We start from the raw sequence: 23,963 nt of genomic DNA, 5'->3' as shown, positions 1-23,963 counted from the left end.
TTTACTGTGGATTCGTAGAGTGACATATTGAATGCATATTTTCCAGCTTCTCCATGCAATTTTATTTCTTGGGAAACTAGCTTCTCTTCCTTTCCTAATACAAACTTGCAAACACCCGCACGGGCTCTCCACCTGATTCATAATCGAAAAGGAATAAAGGCCTTTGGGGTAGGGATTTAGCTTAAACCACAAACCTAATTGTGCCTCCAGCTGACAGTTTGGAGAAAAGAAAGGCAGTGACTCAACCACATTATATGCTGCAAGTAACACTCCTGAACTCAAACAAATAGTTATTAAAAATATTCTAGCTAAGGGGAAAATATTGGAATTTGAAAAAAAATTGTCATTCATTTATTAATTCATCTGTTCTTTTACATTCAGTAAATAATATGAACAAGAAACTGTGGAGGACAGAAAAGATAAATAAATTTTTAAATGCAACATATTCAATTCTACATTTTTCTACCAACCTTATGAATGTAAGTATCTCATTGAGTTGTCCCCATAAAATAAAATAAATTTAGATTCTTTTACTTTTCCCATTCTCCTTTCCCACTTCTACTTCCAAGTTTTAAATTATCTGTTTTAATTTTTATAGTATATATTTCCTCTTTCAAGATTTTTTCCTAAATACTGCATTACATTTTATAACAAAAAAAGAGAATAGAAGTGCCCTTATCAACCATAATAAGACTAATTGAAGGCCGGAAAATGAAGCTATGGCTGTTATGATATAAGCCTTGGAGTCTTCAACAAATAAAATATTATTTGTAGCAGATTATATAAAGAAAAACAGTTAAATAAAAAATAACAAATTGAGGTCTTCCCTGGTGGCGCAGTTGTTGAGAGTCTGCCTGCCGATGCAGGGGATGCAGGTTTGTGCCCCAGTCTGGGAAGATCCCACATGCTGCGGAGCGGCTGGGCCCGTGAGCCATGGCCGCTGAGCCTGCGCGTCCAGAGCCTGTGCTCTGCAACGGGAGAGGCCACAACAGTGAGAGGCCTGCGTACCACAAAAAATAAATAAATAACAAATTGAAAAAACTGTGAACACCCTTTAACATTATTGCACTAAGACACAAATAAAACACCAACATATTAATACTAAAATGTTAAAGTTGTTTAAATATATTCTTAGATGATAAATATAACCAGAAAATTAAAAGCATAGGTTAATACCTATGTCTCTCCTGCTTTCCTTGCCTTTGCTTAAAAAGAAAGTAAACAAATCAACCACTTAGGAATCTAAAACAATTTCTGGACTTGTTTCTGGTCAATATAATAGATCCAAAATTCTGCATAAAATATGATTTTAAAAGTTGTGACATGTGGCCTTGCTCAAGGGAATGAGGAGGAAACCCCCAGGCACAGGAGACAAAAAGGGAATACAAAATCTAAGCAGGAAGCAAAGGTCTGGGCGCTCTGAGCCTGAGGGGTCTTCAGGCTGTGATCTTGCTACTGATGTAGATACAGGGCACCAGCAAGACAAGCAGGCAAAAGCAGAGCCCCCTGTAGAAATCAGGCTCTGAGGGCTGTACTAGACATTGAATGGGGACAGGGAAAGCTGCTCAGTGATTCAAGGAAGCAGGCAGGGGAATAAAGGTAAGATGCTTTACCAGCCGCATAATACAGAAGCACCAAGTCAGGAAACTAACTCCAAAATATGTCCGTGGCCATCCAGCTCCCTGTGGCCCTGGCAGAGGCAGTATACATCCAGTCCAACCTACACCACTCCTGAAGCCATAACCCCCTCTGAAGATGGGCTCACTGCACCAAATGATAAATCATATGATAAGAGATGAAAGAAAACGGAGAGCAAGCAAGAAGACTAAAGAGCAAGTTGAAAGAGGATGTAAAATAAACACATTTAAAGTGTCTAAAAACAAGAAAACAAGTCAAATAAACAGTCAACACCTTACACCTAAAGGGACTAGAAAAATAAGAACAAACAAAACCCAAAGTTACTAGAAGGAAAAATAAATAAAGATCAGAGTGTAAATAAAACAGAGAATTAAAAAACAGTAGAAAAGATCAATGAAACTAAGAGCTGTTTCTTTGAGAAGATTGACAAAATTGATAGACCTTTAGCCAAACTCATCAAGAAAAAAAGAGAGAGGATCCAAATAAATAAAATCAGAAATGAAAGAGAAGTTACAACCGACACCAGAGAAATACAAAGGATCATAAGAGATTACCACTGGGTTGGCCAAAAAGTGTCTTCGGTTTTTCTAAGAAAAAAAAAGAAGACACATTTTTCATTTTCACCAAGAATTTTATTGAACAACTTTATTCACCATTTTGTTCCACTACCTTCTGCCATTTTTCAGGCAACTTCATAATTCCATCTTCCCAAAACTTTTTATCTTTTTAAGCAAAGAACTGGTCCCGTTGCCTTTTACAGTCTTCCAGGGAATTGAAATTTTTTCTATTAAGAGAATTTTTTAAAGACTGAAATAAATGGAAATCTGAAGGTGCAATGTCTGGTGAATAAGACAGATGAATCAGAACTTCCCAGCCAACCTGTAACGGTTTTTGTCTGGTCATCAAAGAAACATGCGGTCCTGTGTTATCCTGATGGAAGATTGTGCGTTTTCTTTTGACTAATTCTGGACACTTTTCGTCGAGTGCCACTTTCAGTTGGTCTAATTGAGAGCAGTACTTGTTGGAATTAATCATTTGGTTTTCTGGAAGGAGCTCATAATAGAGGACTCCTTTTCAATGCCACCATATACACAACATCACCTTTTTTGGATGAAGACCAGCCTTTGGTGTGGTTGGTGGTGGTTTATTTCACTTGCCCCACGATCTCTTCCATTCCACATTGTTGTACAGTATCCACTTTTCAACACCCATCACAATTTGTTTTTAAAATGGAATGTTTTAATTACGTTTCAATAGAGAATCGCATGTGGAAATATGGTCAAGAAGGTTTTTCTCCACTTAACTTATGTGGGACAAAAACACCAAAGTGATTAACATAAATAACCAAGCTGATGGAAATGATTTTCAACACTTGATCTGGGTATTTTGAGTATGTCGGCTATCTCCCACGTAATATAACATTGATTGTTCTCAATTATTGTTTCAATTTGATCACTATCAACTTCAACTGGTCTACCTGACTGTGGAGCATCGTCCAGTGAGAAATCCCCAGCATGAGACTTCGCAAACCACTTTTGATATGTTCGATCAGTCACAGCACCTTCTCCATATGCTGCACAAATCTTTTTTTGTGTTTCAGTTGCGTTTTTACCTTTCTTGAAATAATAAAGCATAATATGCCCAAAATGTTGCTTTTTTTCTTCCATCTTCAATATTCAAATGGCTACACAAAAATTCACCAATTTTGATAGTCTTTTTTTAAATGCACGCTGATATGACTGCCGTCACATACGATCTAACAAAACTGTTTTGAATGAAGTTAAAGACAACTAAGTGCTACTAGAGACATCTTGCGGAAATAATCAAACAAACCTTTTGGCCCACCCAATACAAACAATTATATGACAATAAAATGGACAACCTAGAAGAAATGGATAAATTCCTAGAAATGTGCAATCTCCCAAGACTGAATCAGGAAGAAATAGAAAATATGAACAGGCTAATAATGACCAGTAATGAAATTCAATCGTTACTTTAAAAAACTTTCAACAAATGAAAGTCTAGGACCAGACAATTTCACAGGGAAATTCTACCAAACTTCAAAGAAGAGTTAACATCTATCCTTCTCAAACTGTTCCAAAAAAAAAAAAAAAATGAAGAGGAATTCTCCTGAACTCATTCTACAAAGCCAACATCACTCTAATAACAAAACCAGACAAAGATACCACAAAAAATAATTACAGGTCAATATCACTGATGAACATAAATGCAAAAATCCTCAACAAAATATTAGCAAACTGAATTGAACAATACGTTAAAAGGATCCTACACCATGATCAAGTACGATTTATCCCAGGAACACAAGGATGGTTCTGTATCCACAAATCAATCAACATAATACACCACATTAACAAACTGAAGAATAAAAACCATATGATAATTTCAATAGATTCAGAAAAAGCTTTTGACAAAACCCAACATACTTTTATGGTAAAAACTCTCCAGAAAATGCGCATAGAAGGAACATACCTCAACATAATAAAGGCCATGTATGACAAACCCATAGGCAACATCATAATCAATGATGAAAAGCTGAAAGCATTTCCTGTAAGATCAGGAACAAGACAAGGATCCCACTCTTGCCACTTTTATTCAACATGGAATTGGAAGTCGTAGCCACAACACTCAGAAAAGAAAAAGAAATAAAAGGAATCCAAATTGGAAAGGAAGAAGTAAAACTGTCACTGTTTGCACATGATATGGTTCCATACATAGAAAATTCTAGAGACACTACCAAAAACCATTTGAACTGAAATAAGTTCAGTAAGGTGGTAGAATACAAAAGTAATATACAGAAATATGTTGCATTTCTAAATACTAATTATTAACTATCAGAAAGAGAAATTAAGAAAACAATCACATTTACAATTGTATCAAAAAGAATAAAATACCTAGGAATAAATCTGATCAAAGAGGAAAAAGATTTGTATTCTGAAAGCTGTAAGAGATTGATGAAATAAATTCAAGATGACAAAATAAATGGAAAGATATTTGGTGCTTATGGATTGGAAGAATCAATATTGTTAAAATGACTATACTACCCAAGGCAATCTACAGATTCAGTGCAATCCCCATCAAAATGCCAGTGGCATTTATCACAGAACTAGAACAAATAACTCTAAAATTTGTATGGAAACCCAAAAGAGCCCAAATTGCCAAAGCAATCTTGAGAAAGAAGAACAAAGCTAGAGTTGTCACACTCCTTGATTTCAAGCTATACCACAAAGTTACTGTAATCAAAACAATATGGTACTGGCATGAAAACAAACACATAGATCAATGGAACAGAATAGAGAGCCTAGAAATAAATCCATGCTTATATGGTCAATTAATCTACAACAAAGCAAGCAAGAATATACAATGAGAAAAGACAGCCTCTTTGATAAGTGGTATTTGGAAAACTGTACTACTGTATGCAATAGAATCAATTGGACTACTTTCTTATACTATATGCAAAAGTAAATTCAAAAATGGATTAAAGGCTTAAATGTAAGGTCTGAAACCATAAAACTAGAAGGAAACATAGGCACTACTCTCTTTGACATCTGTCTTAGCAATAATTTTTTGGATCTGTCTCATCACACAAGGGAAACAAAAGCAAAAATAAACAAATACACCAACCTAAAAGCTCTTACACAGCAAAGGAAACTATCAGCAAAAGGAAAGGCCACCTACTGAATGGGAGAAGATATTTGTAAACTATATATCTGATAAGGGATTAATATTCAAAATATATGAAGAGCTCATACAACTCAACATCAAAAACAATAAACAGCCCAATTGAAAAATGGGCAGAGAATCTAAATAGACATATTTCCAAACAAGGCATACAGACGGCCAACAGGCACATGAAAAGATGCTGAACATCACTAATCATCAGAGGAAAGCAAATCAAAACCACAAGGAGTTACTACCTCACACCTGTCAGAATGGCTATCATCAAAAGATAAAATGCTGGCAAGGATGTGGAGAAAAGGGGACCCTTGTACAATGTTGGTGGGAATGTAAATTGGTGTAGCCACTGTGGAAGACAGTATGGAGGTTCCTCAAAAACTTAAAAATAGAACTGCTATATGATCTAGCAATTTCACTTCTGAGTATTTACCTGAAGAAAACATTAATTTGAAAAGATATATGCATGCCAATGTTCATTGCAGCATTATTTACAATAGCCAAGATGTAGAAGCAACAAACAACCAAAACAAAATGAAAACTGATTTCTAGATGCAGAGAAAAGAATGGGTGGTTGCCAGAGAGGAGGGAGGTTGGGGGGGGGGGGGGTGGGGGGTGAAATAAGTGAAGGGAGTTCAGAAATACAAACCTCCAGTTATAAAATAAATAAGCCACAGGGATTTAATATACAGCAGAAGGAATATGATTAATAATATTGTAATGACTTTGTGTGGGGACAGATGGATACTAGATTTATCACGGTGCTCATTTCATAGTGTATGAAAATGTCAAATTACTGTGTAGTACACCTGAAACATAATATTGTACATCAACTAATTTCAATTAAAAAATGAAATAAAGTGTGTGAAGAAATCAAACAGACCAAAGGGGAAGAACATTCAACAAAGGCACATTTGCAGAGAACCTAGTGTAAATTTTAGAGCTGAAGAAGTTCATTCACTGAAATACAACTTAATGGATAGACTAAGGAGTGTGATTAGACACAGATGAAGATGAAATGCATGAACTGGAAGAGAGAGATGAGAAAATCGTACCCCTCAACTAAAGCACCAGACCCAGATTTTTTTCATCTAAGTTTTACCAGACTTTAAGGGACAGATGACTCATATCTGATACATACTCTTCCAGAGAAAAGAAATAGAGAAAAAGGGTTTTAATTCATTTTATGAAAATTATATAATCTTGATTTTTTAAAAAAACTGGACAAGACACTAGTAGTAGAAAATATTTGAAATCAGTTTCTTTGATGACAAACATAAATAAAATATTGGTAAACAAAATCCAGCAATATATTTAAAAAGGACCAGGATAAGTAAGATAATTTTAGAGAATGAGGGGGAATTTGCCTCTCACGTAGCAAAATTTTTTGATGCCAAGAAGACATTAAAGTTCATTATCCATTCCAAATTTTTAAAATATATACTTTTAGAAAACTAGGAGTAGGTTAAGACTTCTTTAACATAATAACAAAAATACATACAGATATTTAAATTCAAAACTCAACATCATTTTATGGTAAATCACTAAATAGAGATATTAACTTTACAGTTAGGAAGAAAAAAGCAGGACAACTCGTTTCACCATTATTATTTAACATTAATCTGGAAGTTTTAGCAGTGCTGTCCAATAGAACTTTCTGTGATAATGAAAATGTTCTAAAATGTAGCCAATAGGGTAGCCACAAGCCACATGTGGCTTATTGGGGACTTGAAGAGTGACTAGTGCAGTTGAGGAACTGAATTTTTAAATTCATTTCATTTTAATTAACTTGAATGTCAATAGCCATCTATAGATAGTGACTACTGTATTAGACAGTGCTATGGGTATTACAGTAATGCAAGAAAACTAATGAGAGATATACGTACAGGAAACGGGAGCCAAACGTTATTACTTTAAAAGGATGGTTTTGTCGTCCTGCAAAACTAAAAGAGAATCAGCAGACTACTACACTAATAAGAAGGTTATTAAACTGGATGATTTCAAAATAAATAGCTCCCTTATAATAATCAATAGCTTTGCCAGGATCCAGCAATGACCAAACGTCACAGAAAAAATACAGCAGCAACATATAACATCTGGAAAGAACTAATTTAACGAAATTTGTAGAGACATATAGGAAGAAAATTACACAACTCTGTGAGGGAAATGAAGAAAATGTAAGTCAATACAGAGGCAGTATAGACTCATGGCATAGAACGTACCCTGGAACCACCCAGGAAAAGAACCCTGTTTCTGTCTGAAAGCTTCGTGACCATGGCAAGCTACAGTATTTAACATCTCCAAGCCTCAATTTCTCTATCTGTAAAATGAGCATAGCAGTAATAGCACCTCTGTGGTGGACTGTTATGATGTTTCAGTGTGAGAATTAGAGCTCAGAACAGGGCCAAGCATGCAGTAAGCGGTCGATCGATGTTGGCTGCTAATATTAATTTATTATCATCATTATCACTATTATTCAATGGAGCGGCAATTGAGGATTGCAAAGATACCGGTTGTCTTCAAATTAATATTTACTTTTGCTACAATCCCAATGAAAAGTCCAATGGGACTTTTGAAGTTAACAAAATAATTCTAAAGTGCATACATGGAAGAATAAACATTTAAGAATAGCCAAGAAAAATGTGGAAACTTGCCCTAGCCGATTTTAAGATGTATAAAAAAGCTGCAGTAATTTAAACAGTGTATGACTGGTGCCACAAAAGGCAAACCAAACAGAACAGGAAAAACGAAGTCCATAAAAAGAACCAAGCACTTCTGTGAATTTAGTATAAAATAAAATGACCTTTCTTATCGGTGGGAAAAGAGTGGATTATTCAAAAATGGTATTGAGACAACTGGCTAGCCTCTTAGAAAAATGATTCAGTTCAATTTTTAATCTCACACCTTACATCTAAACAAATTCCAGATGAAAAATTTAAACGTGAACATGAAACTATAGAAGTTTTAGAAGGAAACAAAAATAAATATTTACATAAGTTTCCAGTGGGGAAAGACTTTTTAAGCATAACTGAAAGAAGATACCATGAAGGAAAATTTGAATGGTTTGAGTACATATTTTTTAATTCTTTAAACCTCCCCCCCTCCAAAAAATCTCAAGTGAAACAGAAAACATGCTAAATTATTTGTAAGACATAGAACAAACAAAGGATCAATAACTTTAATATGTAGACAGCTGTTAAAATCAGTAGAAAATGTGAGCACATCCATGGGTAAAAGATATGAAAAGGAAATTTACAAGAAAAATAATGGCAAATAAGCATGTGGGAAATGCTCAAGGAAATGCTCAAGTAATCAAGGAAACACAAATTAAAATAATCTATCAAACTGGCAAAGATTAACAAAAAATACAATTCCCAATATGGGCAAAGATATAGAGTAAGAAGTGTTTTCATTCATCATTGGTGAGAGAGACCATTGAATCTTTTGGAATTTTTTTTTTTTTTTTTTGGCTGCGTGGTTCCCCAACCAGGGATTGAACCCAAACCGCCCAACCCCTCCGCCGCCGCCGGCAGTGATAAGCCTGAAATCCTAACCACTAGACCACCAGGGAACTCCCCAGGAAGGCCATTCTTAAAATGAATCAACTGCTTTTATACATTTTTTGACCCAGAATTTCAATTTCAACTTCATCAAAAGGAAATGATTGAGAATGTTAACAAAGACTCAGCTACAAGATGTTCATCGTAATATTGCTTATGATGGCAAAAAGAAAAAAGGAGACAGAGAGGAGGGGGGGAGGAGGGAGGAAGGAAGGAATTTGGGATGGAAGCAAGAAAGGAAGGGAGGGAGGGAGAGGAAGGAAAGAAAGTAAACAAATGGAAACATTTAAATGGTAACATAAATGTTTAGCGGTAGTTAATTTGTTATATAAATTATACTTTACCCTTAAATAATTAATACTGGGGGAAAGATGAATAATTACTCATGTGGGAAAGATGTTAACGATACTGCTTCACATGTTAAAAATAAGTCACAAAACAGTGCCTTGATGCTATTCCTGTTTTAGACACATACATTTATATGCAGAGAGAGAGAGAAACGTGGAAGACACACAACCAGATTTTAACAGTAGTTACCTCTGAATGAGACCACTATTCGTTTTTACTTTCTTCTTTCTGTTCATCTAAGTTTTCTAGGTTTTCTATGATCATATGTCCCTTCCGTCATAAGAAAAAAAAAAAACCACGACCATTATTTAAATTTTAACTTTAAAATTCTTGTTAATTATTTAGGCCAAGCACGCATCTTAAGTTTAGCATTTGGTTGGTTCTCCAGTCACCAGCCTGAACTCACTCCTGGCCAAGAAAATATCTTGGAAATCTTCACACAAACTTTATTTATTCTGGATGCACTTTTTCCTACTCCAGTATTCGGTGTATCATGCCAAGAAAAGATCCACTTTCAATTGGAAATCCACTTGTAGAGAGATTAGAATGCTAAAAAGGAGACGCTGGGCTAGGAGCTGACAAATGATCCGTTTTAACGAACAGTAAATAAGAAATGAATGTTTTTCCTAATACAATAATGAAAAACATGCTAGACTATCCTGGTGTTGCATGGAAAATTATGAGGTACGACTATAAACAAAGGAAACTGATTTTTAACAAACTTACTAAAATTCAATTGAAAGGCCATGTGACAAATCAGTTTCCTAGTTTTATAGGCACATTTCTTTTTTGATGCAAAATTTTGTTTCTCAGCTGGATCTTCAGTCTTATTCACAAGGCATGGCTCTGGTTTACTTTTGGTTCACTCTCAAAGCATAAAACGTTGCCCCCTTTGAAGATATCTTTTTCAAACTGAACATTAGTCATGAAAGCAGCTCTAACAGTTCCAAAGAGGGGCTCGCTTCCCAAGGGGCTGAGAGACAATGCTCACTCGAATGTACGATTTCCATTGTGTTTGTTTTTAAAAATCTGTCCAGTTATCCAGAAACTATACTTTATCTTAGAAAACATCTGGTCCTCGGGGGCTGTGGGCCCCTTAAGGAGATCATTGAAGTGCACCTATGGTGGCAGATGGGGAGGAGGGCAGAGGGAAGGAGAACACAAACTTCCCAAACAAGAGCCTATTGTTTCCTTTCTCGCTGGTTAGAGTGTTGCATCTGTGGGTGAAAAAGGTACTTAGTGCAATTTGGATGCATTCGTAGGGGGTTGATGTCTTATGAAGATGATAGGATGTCACTTTGTGCAGCTCAGAATGAAGAGATCTAAAGGAGCATCTCGTCTCATGATTCTTAATCAGAATCCCCCAGGATCTTCATCCAAGTGACAGCAGCCACTGATTGCTAAGCACCTACCCCGTTCTGTTCCTGAACTAGTTCATTTCATCCTCACGGCAGTCCAGTGAGGGAGGAGTTATTTGTATCCCCATTTTGCTGACAAGGGAACTGAAACTCAGAAATGAAGTGCCCAAGGTCACCCAGATGGCCAGAGGTGGAAGCAGTTTGGACCCCAGGCAGTCTACTCCGGAGGCTTTTGCCCGCTTCTCTACATTGCTTCCTAAACACAGATCCCCACGGGTCCCTGGGTCCCCTGATTCCGAAGGCCCACATCACTCTGATGTGTGCCGATTTGGAGGCCCTGATTTTCACTGCTCCCCCTCATAGTATAGACAGGAAACCTCAGCTCAGAGAGATTTAGCTATTTGCCCAAGGCCACAGAGCATGTTAGAGAGTCAAGACTTAAACTCGGGTTCAAGAAAAAAAGCCCTGGACCAGGGAACAAAGAGCCCAGGCTTTAGAAAGTCAGTATATGCAGCTGACTGTGTGATCACAGGGAAGCCACCTCTTCTGGTTCCCCAAATGGTCCTTCTTTCTTAAACTTCACAGGCTTTTCATGTATCTGCCCATGTTTCCCTTTTGCCCCTGCTTTCAGAGGGAGTTTGGGTCTCACCCAGTTGCTTCTGAAGTGGCTCCTGCCAAGACTGTGTTAGTCCATGCTTCTATCTTTCAGATCCAGACAAAAATATAGATAAGTGGAAATTTACTGCACTTTTGCTTGGTCAGATAAAACCCCCAGGAATCTGGGATGGGGTGGGGATAAAAGAGAAGTTGCCACCAGAAGTATCTAACTGGTAAAGATTTTCATTCAGGGGCAAAAGAGCTTCTTCCAAGGGCAAGTTGACACAGTCCAAAGTTAACTGCAGCAGTGCCTGGTAAGACAGTCAAACTTGACTTTGCCCCTGTTCTACCAAGTGTGCAGTTGCTTCCAAATGAAAATTGTGAGCTGCCTGTGGACTCTGGCACACAGTGGTCTTCTTTGAAGCATTTGTTGGAGGAGAGATTTGCTTGTGGACTTCCCTGAAACTGCTGTTATCCCAGCCCTGTTGTCCTGATAGAGGAAGTTGGCACCCCCTCTATTCTGCACCAGACGACTGGACTTTTGTGATGATGTCTTTCCTCATGCCATACTGCTCCTCTGTCACTACAGTAGGATGGTGGAAGAAAGAGTGGTTAACATAGAGATGGGCCAGACTCGTGGGAACCCCAGGCAGGCTAATAACCTATGCCCCCTTCAAACTGACATTCTTTAAATATTTGCTCAACATTCACTTAGAGGAAATGTTGGGTGTTGCTGAGGGAAAGGAAGATTAGGTGTCTCCTAATCTGCATACCACAGCAACTTAGTGGCGTCCACTGTTACTCAAGTGTGTGCCTGGGGTCTCCTTCCCACCGCTTCTCTAAGATTCTGTATAGGTCTGTGTTCTTTAAGAACGGTCAGCGTTTGCCATAGTTCATGGCCATGATCCTGTGGAAGGCTTTAGCCATTTTAGTAGACTTGCCACTCAATCCCAATTCCAAAGGTAAACCCTTCCAAACCTAACTGTGCGTAGCTGAAAGATTTCTTATGTCAGGAGACGCATACCTTGTGCATGAATCCTGAATTGTCTTCAACCAAGTGAAAACAAAGCTTTAAAAAATATATTTCTTCTTAGCAAATTACAGCTGTCTCAAGGGCACCGCTTTTCTTACCTCAAGCTCACAAATGTTTTAAAAGTTGATGCTTTGCTTAGAAGATAATTTGTAAGTTTTGTAAATGTCAACAGTCAAGAATTTTTTGGTCTAGATTTATTGAGAGGAGGAAATATTTTGCAAGAGCCCCGAGCCCCATTATCTTCATTCGGTTTTCTTGCAATACCTAAATCTGTCCCTATTAACTTTGGATAGAGATGATGCCAAATACCACAGCATTATGCGTAGTATGATTCCAATCATGTGAAAAATAATATGCATAGAAAAAATTCTGAAATAGCACTAACAATGTTTATCACTGGAAGTTAGGATTACCAAGGATTTTCATTCTTTTTATTCTTTTTTTTTTTTTTAAAGAAGATGTTGGGGGTAGGAGTTTATTAATTAATTAATTTATTTTTGCTGTGTTGCGTCTTCGTTTCTGTGCGAGGGTTTTCTCTAGTTGTGGCAAGCGAGGGCCACTCTTCACCGCGGTGCGCGGGCCTCTCACTATGGCGGCCTCTCTTGTTGCGGAGCACAGGCTCCAGACGCGCAGGCTCAGTAGTTGTGGCTCACGGGCCTAGTTGCTCCGCGGCATGTGGGATCCTCCCAGACCAGGGCTCGAACCCGTGTCCCCTGCATTAGCAGGCAGATTCTCAACCACTGCGCCACCAGGGAAGCCCTATTCTTTTTTTAAACTTTATTTATTTTTGGCTGTGTTGGGTCTTTGTTCCTGCATGCGGGCTTTCTCCAGTTACGGCGAGTGGGGACTACTCTTCGTTGCGGTGCTCGGGCTTCTCATTGCGGTAGCTTCTCTTGTTGCAGAGCACGGGCTCTAGGCTCATGGGCTTCAGTAGTTGTGGCATGTGGGCTCCGTAGTTGTGGTGCACGGGCTTAGTTGCTCCGCAGCAAGTGGGATCTTCCCAGACCAGGGCTCGAACCCGTGTCCCCTGCATTGGCAGGGGGATTCTTAACTACTGCACCACCAGGGATATACGTCTCTGTATTTCTCAGACTTCTCACGCTCACTGTGGATTACTTTTATAATTACTGAAAATAGCAGTAAATATGAGAAGAAAGCAGTTTATATCCTGAGAAGTCAAACTAGCTGTGCTAAAGACCAGTTCTGAAAGCGGGTGGGTCCAGAGCCACAGAGGTCCAGCCTTGTGCGGGACTGGGGAATGTGTAAGCCCGCAAAAGACAATCCAGAGACCAGCAGGGCTGCTGGCTCCCCTCCCTGCTCTCCTCTGGAAGTGCATGCATGGTCCCTCACCTTTTACTTCTGGGGCCATGACGTAATCTTGGTCCTCGTGTACACAATACTCAAGTTAACCGACTTATCTTTTTCTAAGACTGCACTCAGCTCTTTGTCCTCTACTGGTATTTGTAGGTGAGGTGCTCTGACTACAGCCTTCCTACCCACGTCAGCTTGGAGCCTCAACAGCGATCTAAGTCCCACTTCTGGAGTGCCCCCATTTCAGTTGCAAAGCTCCACCCAGCAGGGTGGCTCGGGTGCCACCTACCACTAGGCAAACCTGGACCCATCAAAGCCTGCATGGAAGACTTTGCTAAGAAACACTCTCTTCCTTACTCCAGCCAGGCGTCTTCCAACGGCCCTCAAGTTGTTACTCCCTCTCTCTCCTCTGCTCATAATCTTTTAACACCTCTGAACTTTTCTGGACATTCTACCAGAATTCTCGGGGGTGGGCTGTGAACCACCCAGTACTATCTACAGAACTTGCTACAATGGGCCAAAGAAAGATGTAAAGCCATGGTAGACATTATACCGGGATGTCTAACCTTGGCACTATCGACATTTTGGACCAGACAATTTTTTGTTGAAGGGGAGAGGGATGCCTTGTGCGTTGTAAGATACTTGGTGTCATCCCTGATCTCTACTCACTAGATGCCAGTAGCCCTCCTCCCCCAGTTTGACAACCAAAACTGTCTCGAACATTGCCTGTTATCCCCTGAAGGACAAAACTGCCCCCATTTGAGGATCACTGCGTGACATACATGCCCAGAGATCCTATTAGGATAGATGACTCTCTTCTTGTCACGCCTACATCACGTAGCCCTGACACAACCCAGTAGATAAGTTCTGCAAGACCTACTCAGTTTGTACACACCTTCACATCTCGTGGTTTACAGGTGCCTCAGGCAATGAGCCCAGAAGTACCCCCACTTTAGCAGTAATAGTTGACGTTTGTCGAGCGCTTATTAAGTGTTGAGCATTTAATCATATCATCTCATTAAATGAGCTGAGTATGAAATGAGTATTATTCCGTCTTATAGGTGAGAACTCTGGGATATGGGGAGGGTTACACAGCCAGTAGGTAGCAAGCTGTGATGGGACTCCAGGGCCCAGGCTCTTAATGTGCTCATGGTTCCTACTCTAATCTGCCCCAGAGAACATGGAGGGAAACTAAAAGGCTATCCTGGACACCTACACACACAGGAGCTGGGGAAATAATCATGTATAGCCCAGGGAACTTACCTGGAGCCTGCTGACCAAGCTCATCACCTGATAGCATAGCAACTAGCCAGTGAGGGCTTCCAAGGAAACCTTGCAACAACTCCAGGCTAGCGAATGGATAGATAGGTGTGGGTCGTGTCTGAGGAAAACGATGGTGGCCAGCTTGGTTCCGCCATATTAAAGGCACCCCTCTGGCTTCAGCTGGGCCTGAGAGGGCGTTACAGCGGACGTGTATGTTCTGAGGATTGTTCCCAACTTGGCCTCACCCACCTGTGCTTCACTACCGGCTCTTCCCATTCTGTGCCGACTCTTGTTTCTCACTGCTCTGACCTCAGAACCACTGTTCAGCCTTTCCAAGTAGAAGCCACCCTCTGCACCTTCAAAACCTCTGCTTGGTCCCCTTACGTAGAGTTTAAGGTCTTCTAGCAAAAGAATCCTTGGGCTTGTGATCTCAGCCATCTATGAAAACCTTCCAGCCTAGGGGCTGACACATAGGACATGCCTGATAAATGTTAGCTTCTTTCTACTCTAAGCCATGGGGTCCCACTTAGCTTTGCAGTAAGACCCCCATGTTTGTGAATTTTCATTGCAGGAGTCCCCATAGAGTAATCGACCACCTCCTTTCTGGCTAGGACCCCAGAAAGCTCAAGCCAACTTGAATTTCATCAACTTGGAGTCCCACTGAGTACCACTTTATTTCAGGTTTCTGCACAGTATCTTAAAAGTCGAACTTTTTAAAAAGCTGGTTACTCTTCAAGTCGGTGAAAAGGTAGAAACATTCATTCTAACTCTAGCTTGTCTGTTCTGTCTTAATTCAGGGACACATTCCCCAACTAGCTGATAATTTGGTGCTGAACAGTTATACTTGGCTCAGGGGTGCCCCAAAAATCTCCCTAGACCCAGGGGAGATGTGGAGAAAGGGCAGGGTGAGCTCATTCAGTCCCTAACCTCCACTATTTTGTCACAGTAGGAATGTAAACTCTTCTTTGGAGCTTACATCAGCTTTGGGAGGGTTTCAACAAGCTCCCTTAGATAAGACTAAGGGTTATTTTTCTTGTCCTTTTGGCCAGAAATAAATATTTATATCAAGAAAGGACTGCCAAGACTTGGAAAGGATTTCAGTTATTTAATCAGCCCTGTGAAAGAATCCACTGTGATTGGTGTTTGAATTAGCTAATAAATTTTAATCCTGGTTTTATCCCAAATCCATTAGACAGTTATGAACTGCAGGGAAGAATTCTGGAACTTCTTCACCAGTCTGAAAAGAATTACATTGATCCAAGATCAAAACCTGGGAATGTACACATTTGCATGTATGGTTCTGGAACATGGGCTCATTACAGTAGGTCAGGGTCTCTCTGAAGACAGCGGAACCTTATCACAGAGCTTCTCAACCCTGGTTGCCTCTCGTGGAAAACAAGCCTCCTACTGCTATCCAACCTCACCCGTGGAGAATCTTGATCGTTTGCCTCCGAAACTGCCAGACTCAGCTCCTGGTATACTTCAAGCTGCATCATAAAACTAGCTGTGAGACTATGACAATATAAAATGGCTAACTAGTTTAAATTGTATCTGTAAAAAAAAAACTAGCTGGGTTGACCATGGGCAAGTCATTTCAACAAAACCTGGGCTCGATTTCCAGCTCTTTTATTAGTGTGCAACACTAACTCAATTAACCAACTTCTCTGAGCCTCAGTTTCCCAAATTGTAAATTAATAATAATAATGTCAGATGAGACCATGGGTATATAGTGTTACACAAAATCAGTATAGAATAAATACAGATACATATAGATGTATGTGTAGATATAGATGTATGTGTGTGTACGTGTAGATATAATAGCCTGTGTGTATGTACATATGTACACACACACATTCACTAAAACATTTCATGTTCCCAGGAATTCCTAATGAGAGCACACTCCTTCTTGGATGGGGCTCAAACCCAGCCAAAACTCAGACTGGGATTTGAACCCACAATCCCTGACTTAGGAGGTGACTTGAACCCACTGTCTTTTAATTGAAACTGCTCACCTGGCGTCAGGACTTACTGAAGCTGAGGTTCTTTTGTCTCGTCGCAGAAAGAATTCAGCGTGAGGCAAAGTGGCAGGCAAAGAGTGAGTTTATTAGCACTGGGGGCTTGTGAGAGACACAGGTGGGCAGGCAAGGGAGTGCAGCCCTGAGAACAAAGAGGGCTACATTTTTATAATCAAAGAAGTAGTGGGGGGCTTCCCTGGTGGCGCAGTGGTTGAGAGTCCGCCTGCCGATGCAGGGGACACGGGTTCTTGTCCCCGTCCGGGAAGATCCCACATGCCGCGGAGCGGCTGGGCCCGTGAGCCATGGCCGCTGAGCCTGCGCGTCCAGAGCCTGCGCTCCGCAACAGGAGAGGCCACAACAGTGAGAGGCCCGTGTACCGCAAAAAACCTTCCTTATTTACATCATTAGTACCTCCTTACTCTATATGGTTTAACCAGAACTGTTATGGAGCTATTTAAATCATATGTATATTAGCAAAAGGGTGGTGACATATACTAAAATATGGTAATTCATTTCAGGTTTCCGTATAATGTCCCCTTTCACCTAGTTTCTTTCCCCTTTCAGCCTTTCTTGGCCACATGCAAAAATGCTACTCTTCAAAGACCATTAACCGCTTGACTTCCCGTAACAAGATTCAGACTCCATATCTATTGTCTTGTGTTTTAACTTTCAGGGTTTGTGGCTTGAATGTGCCTGGTCTTCCTTCAAGATAGTGTAGATTGTTGCTAGGTTACTGGATTCTTTTCTTGAGTGGTCAGTAGCTTACAACAGTCTCCCAGGCTCCCTTAAAATTCCCTTTCTATCTTCAATACCCTACTGGGATTTCTAACTAACTATTTAATTCTGTTCTATCCCTATCACTAATGCCTAAAAAGATGTTTGACAGAACAATGTAATCAAGCAATTAGACATTTTGAAATGTTTAATTTTCAGTTCCTCTGATTTTAAACCACACATTCACTGTCTGTTTCAAAGGCTTGGATACCCGTGTACTAATGTGTAGTAACGTTTACTAAATGTTCATTAAGTGCCCAGTAACATACTTCCACGCACTTTCTCTCACTCCCCACACCACCCCGCACAATGATAGCATCACGTCCACAGCCGAGGAACTTGTCCCCAGTCACACACTAGTAAGAGGACCTGGGATATGAACCTGCATCTGTTTGACTCTGGAGTCTACCGGGCCCTGTGCCCCTTGTCCTCATCCTCAGGGATGCTGAGATCCCAAGCCTGGGTGTCTGGTGTTTTGGTGTAAGGACACTCGTTGATCCCCAGATCCTGATTTAAATCAAGCTGTGTTCGATTATCAGACTCTTCTAAGACAGATGCTTTGGATTCACCTATGTCGTAGGTATACACTGAATTCGGAACTACCTTTGGCAAAAGGCAAGGAAATTGATATTTATAGATCATCTAAAAATTCCCTGAAGGTCTAGTTTCGAACTCCCGCCCCTCCCTAATTTCCTCCCAGCTCCCGGCGTCCATTTTCCTCGCCCACCCAGTGCTAACGAGCAGTGTAATGGCCACCGGTGGACAGAGGACTGAGGCCCTCCAGACGATGACGACCCCATAAATGTCACCACACCACTGGCTTTGGCAGAGGTGGCCATGAGGTTGGCATGGCCCCCGAGCCAAACGTGGCCCAGCCGAGGAGGAAGGCTTTGGGCCCTGCTTCCCAAGTGGACGTTCCAGGAAAGAGTCAGATGATGAAAGTTATGGAAACCAAATGGCCCTCCTTTGTTTAGAGAGAAAGAGGGGGAAAAAAGTCACTCATTTTTGTGGTAAAGTGGAACACGCTCCAAACCAAACAGTCCCTCTCAGACCCGAAAATGCCAGCTCCCCAGAGCAGGCCCACAGCCCGGGAGGCTGAGGAACTGATGGGAGGCCGTGTCGAGCTGGTGCTACGGCCTCGGCCGCGTCTCCTCCGTCCTCCCAGCGAGGGTCTCGTCTGCTCTGCTCCAGAAATAGCTGCTCTCCCAGGCAGGAAAGGAAAATGAAAGGAGGGGGCAAGTGAGAAGCGGTCCACCTGACCTAGGCTAACCGAGCCAACCTCGGGCTCTCCCTCCCTTTCCTGTTGCGATGTAGGGAGGAGAGGAGCTGCTCAGAGAGAGAGCCCGGGAGGGAGCCTGGGCCCCGCTGCGTGGCTGCGGCGCGCCCCCTTCAGCTCCGCCCGCAGAATGCAGTCAGGAGTCACGAGGCCTCCTGTGGCCGCGCCGTGGCCGGCCTGTGACTCCGTGGGCGGGCTCCGTGGGCAGGGATCTGCACTCCCAAGTATTACTAGAGCATTTGCAGCACCAAGAGAAAGTAAATATAGGTTGTCATCAGCCACGCCTGTCCCGAGTTTGGTTTATCCTCTAATACGAGCCTTTCCTGGAACAGGGAGGCTCTTGGTGAGAATACTGGAGAATCCAGTTCTAGTCCTGGCTTTGCCTCTGACACGCTGTGCAATCAGGGGTTACTGTGGCCTCTCTGAGCCTCCATTTTGCATCTGGAAAATGAGCCCAGTGAGCCCTGCCTTGCCTTGGTTCGTAAGGTTGTAGTGAGAGGAGATCAAGCATGCCTGTCATCAAGAGGTGGCAGCCAGACTGCCCGGGTGCTGACCCAAGCTCCCCTGTGTAACGCTGGGCAAGTGTCTCCACCTACGTCTGTTAAATGAAGGGAATGACATCCTTCCCTGATAGCACTGCTAGAAGGTTCCACTAGATGACGTGATGTGTATGATGTCCTTGAGAGCACCGACACACATGCCCCAGCTAGTCTCACTGTCGTTATTGCCATCGTAGATGGAAAAACATCTTGAAGATAATAACGCTCGGTTCAGGCACTGTGAGATCTGCCACTGTCCTCATAAGCTTCACAACTGTACTCAACATACACTCACTATTCTGGCAACATTCCATAATCTGCCAGTGCTCGTTCTAAATATGAGGGGAACCTCCAGTAGCTTCCTGTTACATTTAGGAAAAGTCCCAAAAGCCCCACCATGACCTGCAAGGCCTTGGTCATCTGGTCCTGCTGCCTTTTCTAGCCTCATTTTGAGCCACTGTCTCACTGAAATTCAACAGCCTTGTCAGCCTTCTGTTAGCTCCCGGAAGACCTGGGCTCCTTCCTGCTCCAGGATCTATGCAGCTCCAGTGCTCTCCCACCCCATCTCCTCTCCACCCAGCCTTAGGTCTCAGCTCACAGAGCCTTTCCTCAGGGAAATATTTCCTGACTTCCCATATGAGAGCAAGCCCCCTGCTTTTCCTTCTTTGTGCTCATGATAATTTAATTAAATAGTAATTTGTGTAATAACAGCATTTTTTTCTGCTTTGTTGTGCTTTCCTCATGAACTCTCTTCCTCAAGAACTCCTATTCACCCATCAAAACCCAACATTCATGTTATTTCCTATGTGAAGCCCTCCCTCATTTTCTCTGTTCACCTGACTCAAACAGGGGTACTCGTTCTTTTTTTTTTTTTTTTTTTTTTTTTTGTGGTACGTGGGCCTCTCACTGTTGTGGCCTCTCCTGTTGTGGAGCACAGGCTCCAGACGCGCAGGCTCAGCAGCCATGGCTCATGGGCCCAGCCGCACCGCGACATGTGGGATCTTCCCGGACAGGGGCACGAACCTGTGTCCCCTGCATCAGCAGGCAGACTCTCAACGACTGTGCCACCAGGGAAGCCCAGGGGTACTCATTCTTATTAGAATTCTAAATGAAGTTTTGATGTAGTGGGTGGCATTTGCCTGGAGGGCCTAAGAGTGCCTGCATTTTGTTCTGCTAATTATCCCTTCTCCTTAGGCTACACACCCAAGGAATAACAGGAAATAAATGCCACTTATTATTAGCTAAGTTCAATGTCTGATGTCCCCAGGGCATAAGGCCTGCCCACATTCCCTAAATCCAATAGATAACTAAACTAGTGGCCATTAAACGAAAAAAAAAACTGCAGTGCTTCGTTTGTTGTGTTCACTTCCAGGCCTAGCACAATGCCTAGCACATGGTAGACATTCAAGAGAATATGTTTTTTAATAAAAATGAATATGTTTAAATAAGCAACAAGGATATGTTGTACAGCACAGGGAAATATAGCCATTATTTTGTAATAACTTTAAATGGAGTATAATATATAAAAATATTGAATCACTATGTTACACACCTGAAATTAATATAGTATGGTAAATCCACTCTCCTTCAATTAAAAAAAAAGTCTTGTACTAAAGACTAAGATTTAAAAAATGGGGCTTCCCTGGTGGCGCAGTGGTTGAGAGTCTGCCTGCTGATGCAGGGGACAGGGGTTCGTGCCCCAGTCCGGGAAGATCCCACATGCCGCAGAGCGGCTGGGCCCGTGAGCCATGGCTGCTGGGCCTGCACGTCCAGAGCCTGTGCTCCGCAACGGGAGAGGCCCCAACAGTGAGAGGCCCGCATACCAAAGTAATATTTTTACTTCTTCAAAAAAAACTGAATGTGTTTAATAACTATCTCCCCTGCAGTGTCATGAAAAGCAGAGACTGTTTCTCTTCTCAAAGCCTGTGTCTCTAGCTCATAGTAGGCCTTGAATAAATATTTGTTGAGTGAATGAGTGAATGACCTGAAATAACCTCCCTAACGTTTCACCACTTGAAGTTCTCCCGAGACATCAGGGGAGAGTGTAATTGGCCATCCTCTTCATCCTCCTTCCATGGAGACACAGTGCTTAGAACGCAGATGTGTCCTCCAACTCCCATCCCATGTGGCTCTGGTCCTTAAATCCAGGCATGGAGGGTATGAGGCTTCCTCATCTCCACTCAGGCAAGTGTTTAGTGGCCCACATTCAAATATCATTAGAGACATCAGTTTCATATCAAGTACCAACAACAGCATGGCATCCTTCCATTACATATGGAAAGGCTTTCTTTCTGTCTTCTAGGTATTTGTATTCACAGCTTGATTAAAGGAACACATATTATTCATCTTCATATCACCTACAGGTCCTACCACGATCTTTTGAACAGAGCATGCACCCAATAAATGTTGAGTCATGAAGGAATGACTACCATATGCTGAGCATAGTAACTTCTCAGCCCTGCCTCTGGCCCCAGAATCTGGGACACAGTGAAGTTTTGAAGGAGTTCAAGATTAAAACTGCTTAAGCTTTTCCCCGGACATCCATTAGGATAAGAAAAAGAACTCCCCCACCTCCAGATTCCCCCCACTCTAATCCATCTTTCACAGCTACATTTGCTAAAACTTCCAAAATCATCACTTCAAGTTTTTCTCCAAAAACCTCCAAAGCTCTTTTCATAGCCAATAATAGGCCTAGGTCCAAATCCCTCAGTCTTAACTCGAAGAACTTGGAGCACACATTTTCCTATACTGATCTTTTCAAATCCTCCTTACGTCCTACCCCGGGGCAACCCTTTTGTTTGCTCTGTCTTTGCTGATGCCATTCCTCCCACCAAGAATGCCTCTTCCCCATCTCTCCGCTGAAGCGCAGTTCATGTTTTGTATTCCCTGTGACCTCATCGTGTCACCCACCTAAAGGAAGCTACTCTGTCTTCTGAAGCCAGACCATATTTTGGCTTAGCTACTTGTATCTGTCAGCAAACTTTTTTTTAATTGAGATATAATTGACGTATAACATTATATTAGTCTCAGGTGTACAACATAATGATTCAATATTTGTATATATTGAGAAATGATCACAATAAATCTAGTTGACATCCATCACCACACATAGTTATAATTTTTTTCATATGAAAAGAACTTTTAAGATTCATTCTTAGAAACTTCCAAATCATGCTGTACATTACATCCCCATGACTTCTTTATTTTATACCTGGAAGTTTGTACCTTTTGACCATCTCACCCATTTCACGCACCCCACCCCCGGCCCCTGCCCCTGGCAACTACCAATCTGTTCTCTGTATCTATGAGTTGTGTTTTTTTTCTTTTTTAGATTCCACATATAAGTGAGATTATACGGTATTTGTCTTTGACTGTCTGACTTGTTTTACTTAGCATAATGCCATCAAGGTCTACCCAAGTTGTCACAAGTGGCAAGATTTCCACTTTTTGTGGCTAAATAGTATTCCATTCTACATATATATGCCCTATTTTCTTTACCCATTCATCTGTAGATGGACACTTAGGTTGCTTCCGGGTCTTGGCTATTGTAAACAATAGCCAATAGCTGAGTCAGCAAACTTTTCCCGTGACTATGGCTTCTCTCTCAAACTAGACTTACACCTGATACTCCCCAAGTATCAGTCTATTACCTTCTCATTTCCCCTCAAGGATGCCTGGTCTATGGTAAGAACTCACCCTCTATTTGCTCACTGCTTGACTCCACTGGACATACAGGATCAGAGACGAGTGGTATTCAGGCAGAAGACCTTGAGTTCACTCTAGTGGATTTTACAGCTTAAGATGAGTTTATATTTCAAAACATTACTGCTTTTCCAGTGTCTCCCAGGACTTGGTTGATGGTCTGTAGGAAGCACTGGATATGAAATTATAAACTTGCCTCACTCCTCTTAATCCAGTGACTTCCTTTTTACAGATGAGAAGCCCTTCACTGTGGAAGATACTTATTTGCTGTGTCCAGCGCCTATCTTAAAGGAAGTTGGCATGTAAGTTTCCACCAGCAGCTAAACCCCACAGCCAGGGAGGAGAAAGGAGGTAGAGGGGGCAAAAGGAGGAGAAAGAGTCTCTCTTCATTGTCATTATGGAGCCTTTCTCTAGACTCCTCCACATAATGGTAATGGTGCCGATGCTTTGCAGTGAGCCAGACACCAGGGTAAACATTTCACAAAGGGTACCTCTATCCTCCCAAGAGCCCCATGAACCAGACACACACCATCCCAGTTTTGCAGATGTGAAATCTGTAGCTGAGAGAATTTAAGTAGCTTTCCCGAAGGTCACACAGCAATAAGTGGAAGAGTATGGGTTCAAAACAAGGTCTGTCTGGCTTAATCACAGCTACATTTCTAGAAAGCTCTCATGCTTCCCAAAGCACTCTCATATCATAACCTCACCCTGCCATCATAATTGCCCTTCTAGATGATTATATCCTTTCTTAGAGATAAAGAAACTCAGAAAGGAAGCTCAAAAAGGATAAGTGGGTCCACGACTGGTTCAAGACCCCACGTTCAGACCCCTCTGAGGCCACGTGCAGTGTTCCTTC

General features: G+C 41.5%; 1 protein-coding gene across 7 annotated transcripts in view; it reads left to right on the top strand.

Annotated features, from left to right (window-relative positions):
- ANTXR1 (ANTXR cell adhesion molecule 1) overlaps positions 1 to 23,963 on the top strand; it is a 266,303-nt gene that overhangs the window by 92,598 nt on the left and 149,742 nt on the right. For all 7 annotated transcript variants that reach the window (XM_073791293.1, XM_033838374.2, XM_073791292.1 and 4 more), the window contains exon 11: positions 23,340 to 23,409. In XM_073791293.1, coding sequence (XP_073647394.1) covers positions 23,340 to 23,409 — 70 coding nt within the window. The remainder of the gene's footprint in view (positions 1 to 23,339; positions 23,410 to 23,963) is intronic.

The sequence above is a fragment of the Tursiops truncatus genome, chromosome 14 (assembly GCF_011762595.2).
Source record: "Tursiops truncatus isolate mTurTru1 chromosome 14, mTurTru1.mat.Y, whole genome shotgun sequence".
NCBI lineage: Eukaryota > Metazoa > Chordata > Mammalia > Artiodactyla > Delphinidae > Tursiops > Tursiops truncatus.
The sequence above is the reverse complement of the archived record's forward strand: the minus strand, read 5'-3'. Positions and strand labels throughout refer to the sequence as shown.